The sequence below is a fragment of the Suricata suricatta genome, chromosome 7 (assembly GCF_006229205.1).
Source record: "Suricata suricatta isolate VVHF042 chromosome 7, meerkat_22Aug2017_6uvM2_HiC, whole genome shotgun sequence".
NCBI classification, from domain to species: domain Eukaryota; kingdom Metazoa; phylum Chordata; class Mammalia; order Carnivora; family Herpestidae; genus Suricata; species Suricata suricatta.
The window spans coordinates 43,960,746-43,977,373 of NC_043706.1; the positions used below are offsets into that span (position 1 = coordinate 43,960,746).

General features: G+C 42.0%; 1 protein-coding gene across 1 annotated transcript in view; it reads left to right on the top strand.

Annotated features, from left to right (window-relative positions):
- The first annotated feature begins 816 nt into the window (after nt 1-816).
- ADGRF2 (adhesion G protein-coupled receptor F2) overlaps nt 817-16,628 on the top strand; it is a 37,825-nt gene continuing 22,013 nt past the window's right edge. The window contains exons 1-2 of the mRNA XM_029945038.1: nt 817-886; nt 14,634-14,734. Of these exons, the coding sequence (XP_029800898.1) occupies nt 14,660-14,734 (75 nt within the window). The 5' untranslated portion in view covers nt 817-886; nt 14,634-14,659. The remainder of the gene's footprint in view (nt 887-14,633; nt 14,735-16,628) is intronic.

Below are 16,628 nucleotides of genomic sequence, written 5' to 3' on the forward strand. Positions count from 1 at the left end.
GAAACACAAGCTAGAAAGCATGCTAAAAAAGAGAAAAAGTTAGAAAGGAAATTTGAGTGTTTCGACCTTAGATACATCGCTGCCCATGCTGCCTTCCAAATACCTTGGTCCTTGCGTCAGTGTGCAGAGGCTGGGTTATGCCGAGGTAACAAATAGCTCCCAAATTTCAGTGACTAAGAACAATAAGGAGTAATGTTTGTTTTGCACAGGCCCATCACAGGTCAGTAAGGCCCTCTGCTTTTCACCATCACTCAGTGACCCAGGCCACCATTTTGAATTGCTGGTCACCATGATCAAACAAGGTGCATGACCCCATCGACCCACAGAGAGGTTAGGAATTACAGGGCTACCTTGTGCTTGGATCTAGGGACAACCGGAAACAAGCAGAGACTCATAGTACCATAATCCTAGTGACCAGAAAGCCAGCCAAAGACAGAGCTCCAGGCATAGATACTTGTGTTTTCCATACTTCATTTTTTCAGGCAGATTCATAAGGATGGCAATAGCTACGGTTGAGTACCAAGGATCCTGCGCCACCATTGTACTCTTGGATCCATTGCCAAAAAGGGAAGCCTTTGCTTATTGTGAGAGTCCGTGAGTGTATCATCTAGTGTGTGACTCATCCATTCTCCAGCACTGTGCCCCTCCCATTGCAGGAGCTACTCCCAAGCAGGACTTGTCTGTCGGGCTGTGGGGCCCCTGTGTATAGGGCTGCCTGCTGGCACTAGCTTGAGTATCTGCCATTCAGGGCTAAATTGACTGCTCAGAAGTACAGGAGCCTGCTGACTTATTGCAAGATTCAACGAAGGAAAGACATTGACACCTGTGTCTCCAGCTGCCAGGAGTGGGGCAAGTGTGCTGGTGACCTTGCTCTTGGCTAGCCACAGTGAGTACTCCCACATCTCCTTCTCCTTCCAGTGACTGCCTTCAGAGAGGATTTCAGAGACGAACACTGCATTATGATTCTACACTTTCAAGGCTTTATAATTTGGGGGGTTAATTAATAACATACTCTGTGGATAAGTACTAAAAAGGAATTTGATAATTTGAAGGCACTTTACATAATTCAATAAAAGCTCTAGTCTAGTAAGAAAATATTTTGTTTTTATTACCCTCTTCTGCTCTGATTCCATCCAAATATCGGAGTCTAGGAAGCTGGATTCTTTGAAGACATCATTTTCTCTTCTGATGGACTCAGAATGATTAAGTGCAGATAGAAAAGTGAATTCCCATTTATTAAATCAATATTTACCTCATCAAACTTTGTAATGTTTTACCTATAATTTTACTTATTATTAGATATCACCAGCTTTAAAAGTCTCTCTGAAAACAGGAATATCTTTATACTTTCATGAAAAAAATTCTGCACTTCTAACAACTAACCTGTGGCATTAAGACTTTATTCTGGACCTTCTTCGGATCAGACTTTCTCAGGAGGACTGTAAACTTTGGGGATGTTTCTCTCAGCTCATAAGCCCGTCTACATTGCATCAGTCTCTGCAGTGGAGAGGAGACACCCAGACCCCTCTGTTTGTATTGACTTTCCCATCCTTCTGTAAATTATTTTGGTGGCCGATGCTTAGCTCTTCCTGCCTTTTTCAGAAGAATTCTTTATCACGATTTCTTGAATGTGAACTTTGAGAGTTTAATTTTGCTTAAAAACTTTTATCCGTTGAATTTTGATGAAGTGTGTCTTTCCCTTTCTACAGTAAACTAACAGAGGAGAGAGTGAAGCTTGAATTTATCTCACACTATCTCTGGTTTACTGTGTTCAATATCCTCTTTCAGAGTTCATTTTTATTCTTAATAGTTTGGAAACATCAACTTACTTGTAGCTCAGAGAAATGATTTCAAGTACATTGGAGGGCATAATATTAGCCATAAATGACTGTAAAATTTGTATGCTATGTCTGTAGGGCCAGTATCCTAAAACAGTACTAGCCGAAATCCTGTATTTGCATGATATAGAGTTACAGCATCTTTGTCTTTTTGCAAAATGAATGAACATTTGTAAATAGAAACCACAACTCTTATTCAAAGATATTGAGATCGAGGGACAGCTCCAAGCCTGGTGACAGCTTTGTCTTTCTAAAAAGGGATCACGAATGGGGCACCTGGGTAGCTCAGTCAGTTGAACATTTGCCTTCAGCTCAGCTCATGAATCTTGCAATTTGTGGGTTCCAGTCCCACATCAGACTCACTGCTGTCAGCGCAGAGCCAGTTTTGGAGACTCTGTCTCCCTCTTTCTTTCTCTGCCCCTCCCTCACTTGCACATGTTCTCTCTCTCTCTCTCTCAAAAATAAATAAACATTTAAAATTGGACCAGGGAGCAGGGGCACACAGCCGGTGGTGGAAGTGGTATGCCCTGGGTCCAGGAGATAATGGATTAGAGTGTCTATGGAGAATAATTTTTCTAACTATGTCTTAAAAAATAATAGCACCAACTCAAATTCCGTCTCCCTTGTGTTACTGGCATTTTCTGGTAATTCTGAGCCACCTCACTGACAGAATACTTAGTTCCCATCACTGGGGCGAGGTCCTCACACAGCCCCCACCCCCTCCCTCCTTGGTACTGTGCCTGCAATTGGGCAAGACAGCACTTAATTCACCAGTGGACAAACAGCCTGCTTTAGAACACAGTGGCTACTTCCACAGAACCATAGGTTAGCACGTGGCATTATCTTTAATCCTATCATCTCTGGAATTCATGGCTTAAGTGTGTGTGTGCACACGCACACGTGTGTGCATGTGTGCCTTTGCATGTGTGCGTGCATGTGTGTTCCTAAGTGTGTATGTGTTTTAATGTATTTGATCTCTGAAGCCAATCATCTTGCAGGAAATTCTATCTTAGTCTTGTCTTTGAAGGGGGTGCCTCTTGAAGAGTCTGGCAAGGATTCTGAAAGTCACAAGTAGTCTCGGGTGGTCTTCTAGCTGGAAAGAGAGTGGCTCTATCACTTCCATGCAAGCTTTGTCGTCCAGACATTTTGTGACGGTCCCTAATTCTGTAGATCTCAGAATTTAGTGCTCCTTGACCCTGAGTAGCCATGGAAGGTCCTGTTACTTCCAGGGACACTGGGCTGCCGATGTCCAGGGAGTCTATATGCTCTGGGGGGGAGTCAGGGTCGGGGAAGGGGAATAATTGGTGAAGGAGAGCTGGAGATTACACACAGACAATGCAAAATGGCTGAATGGCGCCATGCTTTCAGCTCGTTCCGAAAAGAAGACCGAGCTTTCTCTAGCAAGAACTGGACTTTAGGGGAGAGAAAGCCTGTGATTCTGAATCAGAGCGGGAAGAGAGAGGAGAAAGGATGCATGAAGATAGAGGAGCAGTTCCCCATGGCCTTGGGAGGTTGCAGAGTCTGGGCCTGATCTGGGTAGCTTTTGAGCACTGAGAAAATAATCAGTGTGATCTCTGTGGACCTGGTTGCCAGAGAAGCGAGTGGGGCACAGATGTTTCAGTGAGGGCAAAGCGGGGCTGAGCACTGAGGCCCAAAGACCAGCAGTGAGTGTCCAGCTCAGCGGAGGGGAGCATGGCTGGAGGCTTAGCCTTGAACGCCTCTCTTCCAATGCTAGGATGTCATCCCTGGGGAGAAAGGAAGAGGAAAAGAAGGAGCAAATGTTGAATTGATCAAAAGAGACCTAGTTTAAACTGAAAATGAGTGAGTTTATCTTGTATGGGCAAATTTTCCATCATTGACTCAAATAGGGCTCCAGTGCTAATTAAATTCAATGGTAGTGCAAAACACGCTTATACCCATGCCAGCCCAGTTTCATGACTACTCACTGTGTGCTGCTGCTCATAGTCTTCACGGTCTTGGTGAACTTGTCCTAGATATAGACTTTAAGTACCGACTCCTCCTCAATGGATTTATCCAGAAGGTCTTGCTTCCTTCCAAAATGCTGGCCGTGCCTGAGACGTTCTGTCCCATTCACCTGAGTCTGCCGTGTCTTGGCTCTTTTTACCTGCTCTGCTTCTTCTGGGATCTCATCGGTGAAAGCCATTTCAAAACTTATTTGGTGCAAAAGTCTCTTTCTGCCCAAGAACCAAATTATAAACAAATCACCCTTTGAATAGAAACACTGATGCCTCAGGGTGCCTGATGGCTCAAATGGTTAAGCATATGAATTCAGTCAAGGTCATGATCTCACAGTTTGTGAGGCGGAACCCCACCTCAGGCTCTCTGTCAGCACAAAGCCCAGTTTGGATCCTCTATCTTCCTCTCTCTCTGTCCCACCCTCTCCCCCCTCTCAAAAATAAATAAACATTAAAAAAAAGGAAACACTAATGCCTTGACCATTGCTCATTCATTTAATCATCCAAAATGAGAATAAAGTAAGAATATTTTTAGACATTTAAAGTTTAAGAGAGCTTGCAATGCAGAGATCTTCATCAAAGGAAGTTTAAAAAGGGGCGCCTGGGTGGCTCAGTCAGTTGAACGTCAGACTCTTGACTTTGGCTCAGGTCATGATCTCAGGCTTTCTGGGTTTGAACCCTGCATCAGGCTCTGTGCTGTCAGCATAGAGCCTGCTTGGGTTCTCTCTCTCCCTTCTTCTTTCTGCCCCTTCCTTGCTGGATCTCTCTCAACATAAATAAATAAACTTAAAAAATAAAAAGAAAGTTTAAAAAGATACATTCCAGCAAGCAGTGAAGTGAATATAGAAAAAAGACCTGTAACACAAAAAAGAATGTAAAATGTAAGGAACCAAAAAAAGGATTTTTAAAATTTTGTTACTGTTTATTTATTTTTTAGAGAGAGAGAGAGAGAAGCAGAGAGAGAGGGAGACACAGATCTGAAGCAGGCTCTAGGCTGTCAGCACAGATCCCCATGCAGGTCTTGAACTCACAAACTTTGAGTTCATGACCTGAGCAGAGGTTGGATGCTTAACAGACTGAGCCACTCAGGCACCTCAGAAGGATGTTTTGTCTAATATGAAGAACCAAACAGATGGAAATACCCTTTCAGATTTCTTACAGTTTTCTTAATATTTTTTTTGTTCTTTTCTTGCTGTGTTTTAATTTTTGAAGATCTACTTAAGGACATTTTTCTCTTTCTATTTATGTTAGAAAATAAGAATTCATGACTCTTCCATATATATGAGTTATGAACAATTACTTTCAAATATATGTGATATAAATGAGAGAGTACCAGATGTCAAATGTGAGGCAGGTAAAAAGCACCAAAATAAATCATGGACCGTTTTCATCTGAAACAACTATTTCAGTTTGGAATAGCAATCAGAGGGGTGCCTGGGGGGCTCAGTGGGTTATGTGCCAACTTGGGTTCAGGTTCTTGCGGTTCACTAGTTCGAGCTCTGTGTTGGCAGCTCAGAGCCTGGAGCCTGCTTCGGATGCTGTGTCTCCCACTCCCTCTGCCCCTCCCCTGCTCAAGCTCTGTCTTTGTCTCTCTTAAAAATAAATAAAAACATTAAAGAATAAATAAAAGAAAGAAAGTAATCTGAAACTCTAACTTGTGATCTAATTAAAAATATCTCTGGTTGAATGAGTATGCATATTTTAATGTAATTATTAAGGTACTAAATCAAGAAATCCACATTTTTAATCCCTCCGCTACCGTGCTGATCAGAGTAAGGATGCTTTTTAAAATTTCTCACTTTAATGTTCTCATTTTGTGAAAAGAAAATGGAATTATTACTCATCAAGGAGCATAATTATGAGGGTTTATATTATACAAAATTAAAATTTAATGCTTTTATGGACATCCATAGTTCAGAAGTCATTCTTAGGTGATGAGAGTTATGCTTCTTAATCTTCTAAGAGTTGTTTATAATGATTAGCTATTATGCACTTAAAAATTTTTTTTAAGGTTCATTTTTGGAGAGAGAGACAGAGTGCAAGCAGGAGAGGGGCAGAGAGAGAGGGAGACACAGAATCGGAAGCAGGCTCCAGGCTCTGTGCTGTCAGCACAGAGCCCGATGCGGGGTTCAAACCCACGAACCGTGAGATCATGACCTGAGCTGAAGTTGGACGCTTCACCGACTGAGCCACCCAGGAGCCTCTACGATTCACTTTTATGCTGGGCTTGTTCACTTCTGTGTCCTCCCTCGTGTGAGGACACAGCTCTGGGAGGCTTTTGCAGAAGGATAAAGCATTATGCCCCCAGGTCCACAGCTGTGACAGCATGGCTTTTATAGAGAAAAACGCTGGTGACTATTGAAAGCTGAAAGATGATATAAGTGCTTTGGGAGAAAATTCATATTAATGGGAATTGGAAATACATAAATCTGGAGACATATTTTTCCAGGTATGTAACTACCTAAATATTAGCTCAGTTATCTCATTGATTTCTCCTCTCTTCCAGACTTGCTTCTCCTTCTGTACGTCCTCTCTTGATTAAGGTCCCCCAAACCCAGCCAGATGCTTAGTCTAGAAACATCTATGTCGTGTTTTTCTCTACTACTTTTTTCACATACGCTTTCTTTCCTAAATGATTGCTCACTCTTCTAAACCTAAGTTTTAATAGTATTTACCTCTTCACTCCTTCTTGCTCTTTTGGTCATTGGGTTCTTTTGAATCCATCCGAATGCCATTGCCATGATTCTGGCATTATGATTGTTCACCTAGATTAAGGAATGGCCTCTCCTCTGGCTTCCCGGCCCTCATCGCTGCCTGCTTTCCTACCCTCTACACTGTTGGCAGAATAATTTTCTTAAATAACATCTGATGTTGTCATTAAAGGATTTGATAGCACCTCATTGTCCGTGGAAGAATCCCGTTGCTTTACTGTGGCACATAACCCACTTCGTTTTGGCATCAGAGCAGTAGAGCTGACAAGCCACATACATGCTTTCCCATCACACGCCTGATGTTTCAACTTTGTGACCTTCCCAGTCATCCCCTAACACACCTGGCTGTTTCATACTTCCTGCTTTGGACCTTCTATTTCTCTGTCTGAAATGCTTTTCTTCCTCTCCCTCCGCCCTCCTCCCTTTTCCCTCTTCCCCCCTACTCTTCTCCCCAAGAGCCACACCAAATGCCACCTTGTTTGTGATGCTCCCCAAAGGGAGAGTGTATGGCTTTTTGCAATAGGTTTGTAAAGTATATTTTGTAGACCTCATAGGGAATGCTTATAGCATTAATTTATACTGTTTATATTTTCTGTCTTCCTTAGTTAGACTTTAGATTCCCAAAGACCTTGTCTTGTTTGTCTTCATAATTGTCTCTGGACCCCAAAGTTTACTTGCATGAGATGGATCCAAGATAAATGTTTTCTGAATGAATGAAGAAATGAGGCTCCGTGAAGGTAAAGATCTTGCTGAACTTCAGAAAATGAACCATGACAGAATTGGAGGAAGAACACAGATCTTTTGACTTTCAACTTATTTCATGCTCTTTTGGCCGCAATGTTAAAAAGTTTATTTTCCTCCAATTATAAATCTAATTCTTTGTAGAAAATAAAGAATAGGGACAGAGGAGTATGTGGAAAATTATTATTTTTTTTTTGGAGTTACTGACACTTCGGTGTCTTTCCAGTGTTTTTACAAAATGTTGTACCTGCCTTTATGCGGATTTATCATAATTTCCTATCCCCTCCATCATTGTTTGACATTGATATTGTTCCCATATTCTTTTTCTGTTATCGTATATACAAGTGTCATCAGCAAATCTGCATACCATGTTTTTTTCTGTACCAGCTATTTCTTTTTTTTTTTTTTAATGTTTTATTTATTTTTGATACAGAGAGAGACAGAGCATGAGAAGGGGAGGGTCAGAGAGAGAGGGAGACACAAAACCCGAAGCAGGCTCCAGGCTCTGAGCTGGCTGTCAGCACAGAGCCTGACGCGGGGCTCGACCATGAACGTGAGATCTGACCTGAGCCTAAGCAGGAGGCTTAACCGAGTGAGCCACCCAGGCGCCCCTGTACCAGCTATTTCTATACGATAGAGTCCCAGAAGTGCTGCAATGCTGTGATGACTTGGGTTTACCGGGTTTTTCAGCATTCCTTTCCAAATTTTGTATACTTTTATAATCTCTTTAACTCGTGCTGGCAGCCTCTGACCGTCAGATAAATCCTCTCCTTGGTCTTGCGGTGACTCACGAGAAAGCCGATTCTCAGGGCACACCTATCCCAAGTGCCTGCCGCAGATGCCCTCCGCACATCTTCATCCCTGTTTACTGTTTACCTTTCAGGTGTGAGTAACCCTCCATTACTTAGCACTGCTTGAAACCTGCATGCCTAAGGATGAACGCAGCCAGCTTACAAAAGGTTTAGAGAAGCTGGCCAAGGTTTGGGGAAACCAAGGAAAATGATTTAAAGTTTTTTTTTTTTTAATTGGGTTTCACGAGAAAACTGAGGGCTCTTCTAAACATGTGAGTGTGTAACTCTGTGGGGGTGGTTGGGGGCGTGGAGAGCCATCCCTGCTCCTACGAATCTGGCCTGCTGACCTGGGTCCATGCCTTTATTTCTTACTGTGGGAGGGGGTACCTCTACAAAATCCCTGTTAAGATGTATACTTCTCTGGGATGAGTAAATCCCATCACCGTTGGTGTTCATTTTTGCATCCCTGGGAGCTGGCTTATCTGATTGGCTAACGTTTCCTTCTTGTCAGTATGTATACCATGGAATGCTACATGGCAATGAGAAGGAATGGAATCTGGCCATTTGTAGCAAAATGGATGGACCTGGAGGGAGTCATGCTAAGTGAAATAAGTCAGGCAGAGAAGGATAGATACTCATAGGTCTAACAGGAGAAATCTAACAGGGGACCATGGGGAGGGGAAAAGAGGTGGGAAGAGTTGGGGAGAGGGAGTGAGGCAAATCATGAGAGACCTTTGAATCCTGAGAACAAACTGAGGGTTGAAGAGAAAGGGGGGAAGGGAAAGGGGGATGATGGTCATGGAGAGGGGGCACTTGTGGGGAAGACCACTGGGTGTGATATGGAAACCAACTTGGTTATAAACTATTTTTAAAAAAATCAAATGAATTCTGAAGGCCTAAGACCTAGGAAAAGGGGCCCTTGAGGTGAGAAAGGTTGCTTCAGAGTGAGGAGTTTTGTCCAAAGGAGTTTTGTCCAAGGTGGGAGATTCTAGACTGCAGCCAAAAGCAAGAGCCTGAGCATCTGGGCACAGCAGGGGACTTGACTTAGGAACAGGACAGAAGGAATTCTGAAAGCAATTCTATTTAATTTTTAAATTTCTTTAAGATCATTTAAACCTAGATCTCCCTCATTTATCTGTTATCTATCTATCTATCATCTATCTATATATCTGATAGATATCTATGGTCTACCTATCATCTATCAATCAATTTATTATATATACATATATATTATTTTTAGTAGAGATGGTGATCAACCATTTTACATACTCAGGACAAGAAGGAGGAAAGGACAGAATGATGTAGTTAAAAGAGCCTCCATCGGGGTGAAAAGAGTCAGGGTCTTCCAATAACTTGGGGTGTGACTGTGGGGAAGCTACTTGGTCTCTGCACAGTTTCTTCTTTGATAAAAAGGAAAATGATAACTTCTCTGCCTAACTCATAAAATTTTATATGGCAAGATGAAAGTTACATGTGAAAATGTCCTGAAAGAATTAACTCCATAAAAAGATCAGCTCTTTCTTCTATTAGAAAAACCATATGACATACCACTCCCCGCCTCACAAAAAAAAAAAAAAAAAAAAAATTCACAGACCTGAGTTCAAATCCCAAATATGACCAAATATGACACTTAGCACCTGTGATGTTGGGCAGGGTAAACTTTTAGCCCCTTACTTTTGTAAAAATGTGAAGTCACTTCAATCTCATAGAACTACTTGGTGACATTAAAGGAGTTAATGCAGGGACACGTTGGTGGCTCAGTTGGTTGGACATTAGGCTCTTGATTTCAGCTCAGATCATCATCTCCCAGTTCCTGGGTTTGAGCCCTGTGTAGGGCTCTGTGCTGACAGCTTGGAGCCTGCTTGGGATTCTCAGTCTCCCTTTCTCTCTGCGGTGAGTGCACACTCTCAAAAATAAATAAAATAATAATAGTAATCATAAAAAAGTTAACGCAGGCATAGCGCCAGACACAGAGTAAACAGACAGGGACTATTTGTTTTAGTCTCCTCTTCCCTTCCATGATGTCTGCATTCAGGCGAGATGGATGCGATTGGTGAGTGAGGAGAGGTAAAGCAACGGGGCGGCTAAATGACAGACAAGATGCAATGGGATCATCCACCCATGAGATCATCCGAAGTGTGTTCCCACAGTCTGGGAACTTCGTGGCTCCCGCAGGAAGCCTCAGCAATGCACTAAAAAACCTAATTATGCAAGTAATAGCCACAGACCATCGGCTGACAGCTGGCGATTGAAATACTCCTGAGGGGCTGATAAAAGTTCTGTCTGGACTGTTGGTTACTTTTGTTCGTGATTGCCACGATTCGTTCGTCAGTAGACCTTTATGCTTTTCCTAATCGAGATTTCTTATCTCCTAAGCAAGCTATTATAAAATAGCTCTGGCCTCCCTCGCTGATGTGTGTGAATGTGTGTTTAAATCAAGCGAATGTTTGTTTCGGATCAGCCACACACAGAACGGGTCCCAGCGTGCAGCTCACGTGCTCCTCCTGCCTGCTCTGTCGTTCATTAGCGAGCTGTGCGTGGTGCCAGTCACCGTATGGCTTTGGGCTGGAGGAATGTGGCACAGAGATAGGAAGAGATATTAAATTGTTAAGAAAGATGAGAATCGTTTTGTGAAATTTGGTCCTTTGGAATCCTTGCTGTCATGCCTATTTCACTAGCTTTGGGTCCTCGAATCTGCAGGTCTTCTAGGGAGCAAAGCCCATCCAAGTTCCCAAACCCTTCCAGATACTTCGGAAGCCTCATTAGCCTGTGGCTTCCCCCCAAGGTGGTGAGGAGACAGGGAAAGAAGTTTTCTTTGTGGTTGTTTAATTCCAAGCTCTTAGGACATTGCTTGGCAACGGAGAGAGCATTTTCTGATTGTTGAATAAACACAAACATTAAACATCTTAAGCACCTTTTTCAGATCTGGAAAGCAGACAGCATAGAATGGGAAAACCCATTCTAGTTGGGATATTTTGGAAATATTATCTCTTTGAGATCTAGCTAAGTTACCAGTACCCTTTACTGTTCTCTTCCTCCTCCTCCCTCTTTATAAAGGAGAAAGGAAGTGGTTTCTTAACTAAACATTAAAAAGAAATGTAACATTTTGTATTTGGCACATTTTACCTTGTGAAATGTCAGTGCTGATGTAATTGCTTCTTCTCTTACTATTATTATTTTTTTATTTTTTTGGTGTGAATCGCATGAGACCACTTTTTTCAGGTTGTATGTTCTTGAGAGATAAGTTTTTTCTGAAATGAATGGCTGTAGCAAATGTTTTGGCTTGGGGCTGCAGGAAACCAACACTTACAAACATTTATTTGAGAGGGAAGAGTTACATTCCGCTACCCTTGAGTTTCAGAAAGGTGTGGGGCTGGGCTGGGGGAAGGAGACCAGAAGCTTTTCAGAAGGAAATTGGAAGAAGGTGGGAGGCAGTGGGGGGGTCCAAAGGTTAGATTCTTGTTGCTGTTTTACCCCAATATTTTTGTCTTCTTCCAAATATTTTGCTTTCACAGGGTTGGAAAAAGAGCTAATGACTATGGTTTAACATCCACACGTCTCAAAGAAAATTGGTTTTACTTAAGTGCACTTTACTTGAAGAGCAGTTTTATGAGCAAAATACCAAAAAAAAAAAAAAAAGCCAATGTTAGAAACTGTTTCTTCTAAGTAAAAAAATTAAGAAAAAATCCAGAATGCACTTAAGAGTTCCACTGTTGTTGAAACTTGGGCACAGATAGCATTCCAGAGTTGTGGTCCTCAGTTCCCCCAGGACAAGCTGGTCCTGGATAACAAAGAAAATTAGAAAATTCTGGGCTCCAACATTTTAATAGCAGCGTAACTATCAAAAAAAGTCCAGGGGCGCCTGGGTTCCTCAGTTGCGTAGGCATCCAACTTTGGCTCAGGTCATGAGTTTGTGAGTTTGAGCCCTGCATCGGGCTGTGTGCTGACAGCTCAGAGCCCGGAGTCTGCTTTGGATTCTGTGTCTTCCTCTTTCTCTGCCCCTCCCCCACTAGTGCTCTGTCTCTCTCTCTCTCTCTCTCAAAAATAAATAAACATTAAAAAAATTTTTTAAGTCTATACTGTAAAGTCTATGAAGGTCATTACCACATATAACACAAAGTGCTCATTTTGCCATACATAAAAATAATGTTAATAATAATCAAAATGCATATTGATAACATTAAAACAGTTATGTATAAAATTTAAAACAAAAGGACAATAAAATAAGAATCTTTTTTCAATATAACACCTTAGCAATTTTAAGCAAACAGTAGTTTTCATATTGATTTGTTGGTTTTATCTAGTTATTCAACTTCTTCCCAGCCCTTTACAAAAATTTATTTGAGTGTCTGGGCAGAACAGTGAAAGTTTGTTTTCTTGTATCATTCTTCAAATACTTTTTAAAAGCAGTTTTAGTTAAAGAGAAAGCATTCTGTATGATGAGAATTTTAATGTAAAACAACGGAGGGGCGCCTGACTGGCTCAGTCAGTAAAGCATGCGATTCTAGGTCTCAGGGTTGTAAATTCAAGCCACACATTAGGCATGGAGCCTACTTAAAATAAAACAAAATAGGGGTGCCTGGAAGGCTCAGTCAGTAAAGCGTCCAACGTGATCTCATGGTTTGTGAGTTTGAGCCCCAGCTCTGTGCTGATGGCTTGGAACCTGGAACCTGCTTTGGTTTCTGCTTCTCCCTCTCGGCCCTCTGCTGTCCGTGCGCTCTCTCTCTCTCTCTCAAAAATAAAATAAACATTAAAAAAAATTAAATTAAATTAAATTAGTGTAAAAACATGGATTCATGTTCAGATTTTATGAAAATTATGTTAATAAATTCATCAGTGGCTTTAATTTTTTTTTTTTTAATTTTGATGCTTTTACCCAAAACAGTAACTGCACTGGTGATAATTGTGGTAAGACACTTTGATGATTTTCCTACTGAATTTTTATCCATTTGGAAGACTTGGAAAAAAGGATGCCAACATGACTGAAATTTACTTGAAATTGGACATCCATCTGGGTTGCAACCAAATATACTTAAAAGTGATGAGTAACAGCGTAATCCTTGTGCTTAAAGAACTAAGGATCTTCAGCTGAAAGCTTTTTTTTGTACCTCACAGCATTGTTTATTATGTGAATTTTTTAACTGTTTATTTATTTTTGAGAGAGAGGGAGAGAAATAGGGAGCGAACAGAGGAGGGGCAGAGAGAGAGGGAAACAGACAATCCCAAGCAGGGTCCACACTGTCAGCTCAGAGCCTGACATGGGGCTCAACCTCACAAACCATGAGGTCATGACCTGAGCAGAAATTAAGAGTTGGACACTTAGCCACCCAGTTGCTCCATTGTGTGAATCTTTTTACAATACAAACAAAAGAAATATGGAAATGCAATATATGAATACAGCTGAATGCAGAATGGTGACTTTTTTTCTTTTAAAGAGGCCATGATTCCATTTCTAGTAAACTAAAGAGACTGCACATAGGTCGAAATAGGTTGGCCGTTAGCTTCACAATTAGAAAACTGCTGAAAGAAGCTGAAACAGGCAATGTAAAATATTTTAAATACCCTTTGGATTTTGGAATTTCAGTTAGGTAAGTATTTCAACACAGGAAATATGGTTAAAAAGGCATTTTGCCTAGTCTTTAAAATAATGGCATTGTTTGCTCTTGAATTATGCATGAATAGGATAAAAGCTATTCCTTTTTAATAGAAACGGTCAAGTAACAAATATCAACCTTTGCCAAAGCTCCTGGCCTTTCTTGATGACAGCCGAGTGTTCTGAACCCTGCCATCTAAAACCAAAGAAAGGTCAAATACACTGCAAAGAGGATTTCACCCAAAATTAAAAAAATATTAAAATTATGAAAATTTACTATTAAAAAATTTGACTTACGTGAGCCGCCTGTAGAGCACAGATCTGTTATAAATCATCAGCACTTCCTGCCCTCCTCGCCTCCCTCTCTTCTCTCTTCTTTCCTTAATGGATCTATTGTGGGCACCACCATGTTTCTAGGACTATGCTAGGTGCCAAGAAGTCATTTTAGTATTGAGATCAATTTTGGCAGATATAGCAATAGCAGGATTTGTCCAAGATCAGTTTTGAAGTTTGCTCCCTACCTATGAAAATCCAGCTCTAGAGTCGGGTGAGGATGAGATAATAGTCCAAGCCTGGTGCTTACTCTCCTTCAAAAGGTATCTCTGGGCTGAGTCTGCACATAGACTCCCCAACCCGCTTTCACCACAGCTGCCCACACGTTTCTCAGGCCTGCCTAACCCAGGGAGTGAACCGTCCTTCTGGATCCCTGAACGTGGGCTATTATTCATTACACCCCAGCAGGCAGCCTCCTTTGGAAGGATTCCTACATTGGGTGTCACGTTACCTGTGCTTCCTGGCACCAGCTGCTCACACCTGCAGCCTCCTGGTGAGGCCCATGGGAGGCCACTGAGATGCCACCTCTGGAGCAGAGAAGTCCGAGTTGACAGCACCAAGGACAGAACCCAGACTTCCAGGCTGACTGCAGCGAGAGACTTCGAAAGCTTCAGATTGGAGACACTGTGCTTTTTCATTTATTTTTATAGAAGCAAGAAAGGCAGCGGTGTGGAAGATGGTGACTCACATGATTTTGCTACACTGCTTAGTGTTTCTTTGGCCCACCGAGTCCTGCAGGACATTATCTCAGGTAAGCAAAGGGCGGTAGGAAAAGGAACTGGTGGGGAGAGAGCAAATGGAAATGAAAACCCATCCGTCAGGCGGCTCGTAGTTATCTGTGTCCAAGTGTAGGGAGAAGGTAGTGGTCCAGCCATAAGAAATTACAGCTATACGCAACCAAACGTTTTAGCTAATAGCCTCAAGCGATTTCCCCTTTGATATTTTCTATACGTTCCTGAGATGCAGTGAGGCTCAAATGATTTAAGGTTGATAAACTATTTTTTTCCGTATCATTTGACGGTGAAGACTTTCATTGCTCATCACCAAGCAATGCTACTTCTGCAGAGGCACTTGAAAATGTGGGGGCGGTGAGGCATGTCACAATCACTGGGAGATAGTTGATGGCATTTTGTGGGCAGGACCTAGGAATGGTCTGGCTCAGTGAAGCATCATTCCACCCAGAATTAGAATCCTGGTGGTGAACACAGTGGATGGGCCAGAAGGAGACATGAGAAACTCTGACAGCCAATGGTTAATCAAGGTTTAACTGGGGTGAAGTTTGTAGTAATGTACTATTTGTAAGTGTTGTGGGGGGAGTGAGCCCTGTGACCCTCTCTAGAATATTTTCCCTCATACTGTAAGTCATGTTAATGTCCTTAACAGTTACTTACTTCAACTAATGTGTGGAGAATCATTGAGAGATTGAGAGAAAGAGAGGGAGAGAAGGACATAAGACTACTCTGACCTTCTTAGGAACAGTGTATTATTATTGGACTACAAGTTCTGGACAGGAACTCCATCTCTTACAATCAGATAGGGAAACTGAGATTCGTGGTCTGGAATGTGATTTTCTTGAGGTTACATACCTACCCAGCCCCGTGACCAACGCCACAGCCCCTGTGTTTTCAGATTCTGTTTCTTGTTCTTCCCATTTTAATATGTGCCTTCTTAGCAAAATTCTCCTTAGGATAGAATACTTTGGAAATTCTATAATTTCAAAATTATATTTCTTTACCTTATAAGTGGCACTCCACTGGCTGGGAATTCTCTTTGTGACTTCCTTTTCCCCCAGCACTGAACTGGTACCTGGGTTCTGGGAGAGGCTAAAGACTCTTTGTGAAAGAACTCTTCCAGAAGGCATCCCAACCCCACAGCTTGGTTCTTTTTCCCTTCATTGCCTCATCCATATTTTCCCACAAGACAGAACTTAGACAGTATGCAGAACCTGGGAGGTTGACTTTGTTTTCCTGGTTATTGGGGATCACCTTACGAACATTCCATCCTTTTCTTCTCGATTTACAAGCTGCTGGCTGCTGAGTTTCTGAGTGCTACTGCTCCCCTGCCCTGCATTCAGGCAGCTTTTCAGGTTGAGCAGATCACAGGTGTTCAAAGGGTCTTATGTTGAAGATTGTAGACTTTTTTCTTTGTAGAGAGAGAGAGAAAGCACTAGTTGGGGAGAGGGAAAGAGGGATTGAAAGAGAGAGAAGAGTCTGACATGGGGCTCGATCCCATGACTCTGGGATCACGACCTGAGCCAAAATCAAGAGCTGGACGCTCAACTGACTGAGCCACCCAGGCACTCCTGGAGATTGTAGACATCTGAAGCTCAAGTGGCTCATGTTGGATGCCACCCTAGAAATGAAATGACCAGGAGGAGTTGTATATGGCTTTGTGCTTTGGCAAATTAACTGGGAAGAAGTAAATCAGATCTTTCACTTAAGAAGGCAGAATTTCTAGAGTTCCTTTTAAATAACATGCCATGGTCTTCTGCCCACATATCTGATCAATGTAAGGGACTTGACTGTAGTCTGTTTACTGGGCCTAGTGTTATCCAGAGTTGTTCACTTAAAAAAAAAAAAGACCTTATTGAGTAATTTCTACACCCAACACAGGGCTTAGACTTACAACCTCAGGATCAACACTTC